We start from the raw sequence: 7085 nt of genomic DNA, 5'->3' as shown, positions 1-7085 counted from the left end.
ATTCCGGAGAAATCCATCACGATAAAGTTCAGGACCTCGCATCTGACATCATCCACGGTGGCAGAACTCGCCGCCATTCGTGCCGCTCTGGAGTTCCTAGTTGAAGAACCGCAGCAGACATGGTCAATCTTCTCCGACTCCAAAGCAGCCCTCCAGGGCATTGCCTCGCCATATCTTCATGGACCAAACGAACAGCTGATTGCTGAAATACGACTGCTTCATCACCGGGCTATAGAGAAACAACATGACAGCGTATCAATGGATACCAGGCCACTGCAGCATTGATGGAAACGACCATGCAGATGAAGCAGCCCGATCTGCTCATGAGGATGCCCCTTGTGCAGCTATACCATTATCAAGAACGGACGCCGCTGCAAGGTTTCGATCACTTGCACGAGAACTGACACTCGCTCAGGGGAATTCACCGGCATTCACCAACGTCCGCCTTCATAATTTGGAGACACTTTTGTGCCGTCTGTGGATTGGGGTGGCCTTTACGAATGCTTATTCGTTTTGAGTCGGAATGGCCAGCAGCCTGACATGTGACAACGGTGGCTGCGCAGAGACTTTCTCCTATCTTCTCTGCGAGTGTCCTCGCTTCAGTGTGCCAAGAAAAGAACTGTCGAACGTTTTAGATAGACTAGACAATCGCCAATTGTCGGAAGAAAGGGTATTAGGACACTGGCCGAGACTGTCCTCTGCACGCAAGGCATTGAGAGCGTTGTTGCGCTTTCTGCGTGCAAGTGGTCTTAGAGACAGACTGTAAGCAGCGTCGTGGATCATCTGATGACCTTCTCTCTCCTTCTTTTCTCTTCAACGTCTCTTTTCTCTGATGTTTTATCCCCTTTTCCCAGTACAGGGTAGCCCGCCGGTCTGAGAACTGGCTAACCTCCCTGTCCTTCCTCTCTCGATCCTCCTCCTCCTCTCTCTATGATTATCACTCAGGTAATAGAGAAATGCCCGAAATACAACGAACCCCTATGCATAACCTTCATAGATTACGAGAAGAAGTTTGACTCAGTCGAGAAAACAGCAGTAATGCAGCCACCATAGTTATCCGTAAAAAAAGCCACATAATCCCAATAAAGAAGGTGTAAAGCAGGACACGATCTCGGCGTGTTTACAGGAGGTTTTCATGACCCTAGATTGGGAATAGTCAGAAATAAGAGCTATTGGGAAGTATCTCAGTAACCTGCGATTCGCTGATGACATTGCCCCAGGGGACGAATTACAGCTCATTATTACTGAATTGAGCGCGGAAAGCAGAAAAGTAGGTATGAAAATTATTATGCACAAAACTGAAGTAATCTGCAACAGTCTCAACAGAAAACACCGCTTTGCGATAGGTGCATGGAGAGACACTGGAAGTTGTAAAAGACTATGTCTATATTTAAGATAGGTAGTAACCGTGGAGCCGAACCGTGAGAGCGAAATGGCTAAAAGAATAAGGATGGGGTGGATCACATTCGGCAAGCACTCTCAAATCGTGAATAGTAATCTGCCACCAAATCTTAAGAGCAAGGTGTATAACAGCTGCATTTTGCGGGTACTTACCTACGGAGCAGAAACCTGGAGGCTTACAAAGAGGGTTCAGCTTAAAATGAGGACGACGCAGTGAGTGATGGAAAGGAAAATGATAGGTGGTCCAAGAAGAGAGCAGAGTAGGTTAGGGAACAAACCGGGGCTAAGGATATCATAGTTGAAATCAGGAAGATGAAATGCACATATGCTGGGCACATAGCACGCACATGATAACCGCTGGTGGATTCCCAAAGAAGGCAAACGCACGAAGGGGAGACAGAAAGTTAGTTGGGCCGATGAGATTAAAGAGTTCGCAGGTATAACGTTACAGCAGAAAGCACAAGACCGGATTGATTGGCGGTTCATTGGAGAGGCCTTTGCCCGGCAGTGGGTGTAGTCAGGCTGATGATGATAATCTAGGCGTAGTGCCCCTAGACTCATCAGTAGGTCAATCATCAGAGTTGGCACGTTGGTGGATTCGGTAATGTCGGTAATGTCAATGACGGACAGAATTGTGTTACAATTGCAGGAATAGGTAACTGTAGATATTTAATCAGTGATGCGAATTGAAAAGAAGAAATAAGCTTAGGGCTAAACACGTGATTACATCAAGCTACAGGGTTCTATCACCGGGTCTCAAAGGGAACGTCAATAGGTGTACGCCATCATCGAAAACGCACGGTCACGAATAAACCTTTTGAAACGAATTTCTGGAATGAGTAAGAGTGGCGCAGAAAGACTAACTTCAAAACTCAGTGCGATAGGATGGACCAAAAAGATCAAGCTGTCAATGCACTTGATGTCACCCCTGTTCGGTAGCGCTTCTCTAGCTTTCAAGAAAGGTCTCAAGCAACTTCCAAGTACGCGCGTCACTAATGACGCCACGAACTCTAGAATGACGCAGTCAATGCGGCAGCTTTCATGTCTTTTTCCATGCTTTTTCCACTGCAAGCGAAGCGGGAAAGTAAGCCGCGACGCGCGCCTCGTGCAGCGGCCGCTAGGGGTACGCTAAAAAAATGAACGAAAAAACGCGCGCGATGTTCATGAGCGCCGCGCGCGGCGGGTGCGCAGCTAGCGGACTCAAAACAAACATGGCGCTCGGTGCTGGCGTGAAGCGTCATTTTCCGATGCGCAAAGTGGACGACGTTGTCGACTTCTTTCGAGCGCAGCTCGAGAGCGACAACGAGCCGGACCTGGCGCTGCTGTCCATCGTGATCGGGTACATCGAGAACCTGCTGACATTCCACCGCAACGTCGAACCGGCTTCGGGGGGCGATCCGCCGCGGCAGCCGTGTTTCCCCGCTGTCGAGATCGGTCCCATCGAAGCGCTGCACGCTAAGTTCTCCTGTCAGATCAAGGGATCGCTCGACCTGAGCGCAATCGAGACGGACTCGCCCGCTGGCATGCGTGATCTCATCAAGCGAGTGTCGGACGCTATCTGGTCCTCGCTTACCAGGAGTTTCTACAAGGATCGGCCTCACCTCCAGTCTCTCTACAGTTATCTCACCGGTGAGCGCACTTTTTTTTTTTTTCTTCCCGTTCGACTCACCTCCACGCGCGTAATCGATGGAAATTTGGCTGTTTATTTACGGTAGAGCTGCTCTCTCTCTCTCTCCTGTACGCTGACGTAAGTGGAGGTGGCCAACAACGCCGACGTTCCGGGAAAAACCCCGCGCTGCAGCGTTTACGTAACTCAAACGGGCGACCGCTTCTGAGAGGGTGCCCTGTTTTCCCTTTCGCCTCCCTTTGCTTCTCGGCGACAGCCGGTAAAGCGTGGTGATCGATTGCTTCGTGTACGCCAGTAGTGGCCTGCAAAAGCCACGCGATCTTCGCTTTCGTTTCTCGAACAGATGGCAAGGGAGAATGCGTGGGTGCGCGGGGAAGAAGGAACGTATCGGCCGTGGGCGGCCGAGGGATTCGATGTTTGCCGGGGACGTCAGTGGATAGATTCGCTCGCAGGATTTCAAGCTGGACGGTTGTGCCCTCGCGATCTCCGACTTCAGCGTAGCTCCCGCCGACTGGTTCGCCCTCCGCGGTCTCCTGACGCCGTGTAGCTCTCGCATTGTGGCACCCCGCCCTTGGACTTCTTCGACCGGATCCCCACTTTCCTATCTCCTTCTTTTTTCCTCTCGTTGGCTGTCTTCTTCTGCTTCTACTTTCCTTCTATTCTTTTTATCCCTCCTTCCCCCCACCCCTATAAGGCACTGCGCCGTGTCGCCTGAAGGCAGACAGAAATTAGGTGCCTTTTTCCTCTTCATTCTAATCACTACCACCACCACGTCAGTGGATACAGCGAGGCAGCAGTGGCTGGTCGCTTATTGCGTAGTTGACATTCAGCCATGAGGCCTCTCGCGAAACAAACCGCGCCTGACAGCGCGCTCTGATTTTGAAAGCCCGCACGATACCCTGATCATCAAGTCACTGTTCCCGCGCTCTATGGGAACACCGGGGTGGAAAATAAGCCGTTCGCCCCCTTTTGCGATTGTAACAAAACGATTTACTACATCGTAGTAAAAAAGAAACGGGAGTGACGTTCCGTTTATAGCGAAGGATATCGTTCCCCACTTATTACTCGTCGGAGCTGGCGCTTCTACTTAAAAGAAACACTTGCGGTGATTGAAAGCGACTCATTATCGAAAAGAGTCACTGATCGTCAACTCGTGCGTTAAGGTCCTACATTCTGAGCGGGCGTCTTTTGTATCCCTTAACGTGTCACTGACCGGATGCAGACATTTAACGAAAGATAAAAAAAAAGGACTTGCGCTTGTTTTAAAGTCAAGTAGGAGGAATTCCTTTGTGCCGCCAAAAACATCTTCTCCCCGTTCGCCGCAGCTGTGCGTTCACTGCATTCCGGCGTTTTGCTTAAGTTTTGATCGCACCTGTTCATTCTGCGCGCTTGCTTTGTAAGTACTTCGCTCCGAGCAGGGTTTAAACCGTAAACTAATCATTGAAAAAAAGAAAGAAACTTTGTTTCAATTACTAGGTCGCCGACACGTTTAACTGCCTTATTTCTTTTTTTTTTTTTCACTCTTCAAGTCAAATCAGTCTTCCCGTATAATACGCCCGTTTTCTTTTTTTTTTTTTTTGTGGAGGTCGTACTGCAGGGGCCATGTATTTCTACAGAGTTAATGCGATCTTGTTCTAATAAAACTGGATAATGTGACTGTAAAAGCTTAATTTTGTTGGCACTTCTATAACTTGGAGCTTTATATATATTCCAGTAAAACAATTTAGATAACATCCACTGACCCATGAACACTAGGTTATTAAAATGGGATAAACCTGGCAACCAGCGGCTTGACCAGAAGTTTCTTCGGGCTAGGGGTTCATCCACCTTTTATGGATGTCGGTGTGTGCATGTATATGTATACGCACATGTAAACTTGAAAATATTTTGGGTGTTTGAACTTTTTTCGTTTCTTTGCCAACGATGGTAACAACATAGCAGATGTTGTAGAAATGAGTGAATGCCTCGCTCCTTACGAGTTGAAATTGTCAAGGTGTGTCATGAATAAATAGCTGGAAGGGCATGGATATCAGCCACTAGGTACGTCACATTAATGTTATAGTCTTGTATGAACATGGTACAGTACAGTAAAAACTTGTTAATATGGGAAATCGGATAATTTAGATGCATTTTACAGTCCCAGCAAGCATTTACCTCCTTTAATGACATTAAACTCTCGTTAATTTGGTCATATCTGGCCCCAAGTCGGTTAATTCAGACCATTCTCAGACTGTGCCAAACATGAAGTACCACAATGGCGCGACACAACTGAAACGAGACGGCACAAGTGGTATTGCTGTTGTGATCAGCGGGGTACACACAGTGATAAGATTTATAGTTAATTTCGAGTTGGTTAAGACAGGAAGGCCTTAAGCTGTGGTCACATTGTGAACAGTCGGGAGTGGTGAAAGTTGCAGCTTTTAAACTGCTTTTATTCAAAGTAAGTTCATGATTTACGTATTCATCAAGCAAATAAAAATATATTGACCTAGTACACGTTTGTGTATTGTTTTCTTGATACTTTTGATAATTGGGAATTCGATTAATTCAGACATTTTCTCCAGTCCTGTGAAGTCCAAATTAAAGGATAACTGACACGAATTTTAAATATTTGAGAATTGTTGCTCTAAATGAGAACGCGGGTTTTAAGAACCCTAAAAAGAGTACTGTGGTGTCTGGGAATGCCTCGCATATAATTTTTGATACTACTTTCTTAAAAAAGAGACTCTTAGTTTCAATATTGTGGGGGGGGGGGGGGGGGGGGGGGGAAGGGCTTCTTTGTGGCATGTCATGGCAGCTCTATGTTTTGGGTAGGCAGCAATACGCGGCACACTGGTGGCAAATGTGCTATCTGCTTGAGGTACACGTTAACAACGATGAGTGCGTTGTCTCTAGCAGCCCCGACAGTGATTTCTCCAATTTGTGTTGGATGGAGAATGCAGAGCCTGCAAACTCAGTAAAACTGTCTTGGTTTGTTGGGTTAATGTCCATGATGGTGGGGCTGGCTTGCCTGAGCTCATTGACAAGAACTTATAATATCAAAGTAAAATATTTTATATGTGTTGTCTAACTCCTGCGTGGGGTGACATCAATGAGTTACCAGAACTGTCACCAGCGTGAATTATGTCTTGTCATGATCCATGTGCTGTTGCAACATACATGCACAGTTTCGGTGGCTCATTGATATGTGTATACATTCTTCTCTTTTTAAAAAAATAAATTGAGTTGTGAGTTCAGTGATGTGTCTTTTTATTCTTTCTGCCCTTATCCAACCCTGTTGCGCTGTCAGTTATTCTACATTGAACATCCACCAACTAGTCCAGCTCACGATTCTGGTTTATGTTGTCATACCATGGCACGCAAATGTTGGCTATTTATTTTTATCACAATGACATCATCATTCATTCTCAGTCAAATGATTCGGTTTTCCACTACGCATTTTTTTTCTAAGATGGATGGTCTGGTGCTACTAGGCATTGCATGCCACTGAACACTGCGACGTTGTAGGGAACAAGCTGGACTGCTTCGGTGTGGCCTTTGCTGTGGTCGCTGCGTGCCAGACATTGGGGTTTCCGGATGTTCACCTGGCGTTGTCGGAGGACCATGCATGGGTCATCTTTGAAGAACGAGAAGAGACCGCCGAGGTGACCTGGCACGGTACGTATGCTACACAGTTTGTTGAGCATCCAACGCAGGACTCGCTGCTGTGCAGAATAATGTGATGTGCTTTACATTACATTCAGAATCATGAGCCAGACAGCTTGCAGAAGATTTGAGCACACAGTTCTAGCACTTGGGTCAATGAATAAACTTTATTATGCGAGTGTAGCGTTGCTGTGTCCTATAGATGAAGCCCTTAGTCTAGATTACCAAGGGTAGCAGCCACTGCATTAGTACAGTCGCCCGGCCATTGATATCAGGCTATTCACCATTGTGCCAGTCAGCTCCTCCCTGCAGGGTATGAGGGTGGGCTTGCAGTTAGGGGCACACTGGCAATGGTCTTGTGTGTGTCTTATTGTGCATGTGTTGCCTTTCTGACCCATTTCAAATTTTTGTT

The 7085-nt window shown here is 47.0% G+C and overlaps 1 protein-coding gene across 2 annotated transcripts in view; it reads left to right on the top strand.

Moving 5' to 3' along the window:
* The first annotated feature begins 2572 nt into the window (after nt 1-2572).
* The window catches only part of Mnn1 (menin 1), a 29467-nt gene continuing 24954 nt past the window's right edge, over nt 2573-7085 (top strand). Inside the window, exons 1-2 of one of the 2 annotated variants that reach the window (XM_075871627.1) lie at nt 2573-3030; nt 6536-6685. In XM_075871627.1, the coding sequence (XP_075727742.1) occupies nt 2613-3030; nt 6536-6685 (568 nt within the window). In that variant the 5' untranslated portion in view covers nt 2573-2612. The remainder of the gene's footprint in view (nt 3031-6535; nt 6686-7085) is intronic. The other variant, XM_037416597.2, reaches the window with a different exon arrangement.

Source organism: Rhipicephalus microplus, chromosome 8 (genome assembly GCF_043290135.1).
Source record: "Rhipicephalus microplus isolate Deutch F79 chromosome 8, USDA_Rmic, whole genome shotgun sequence".
Classification (NCBI taxonomy): Eukaryota; Metazoa; Arthropoda; class Arachnida; order Ixodida; family Ixodidae; genus Rhipicephalus; species Rhipicephalus microplus.
This window is presented reverse-complemented; position numbering and strand designations above follow the sequence as displayed.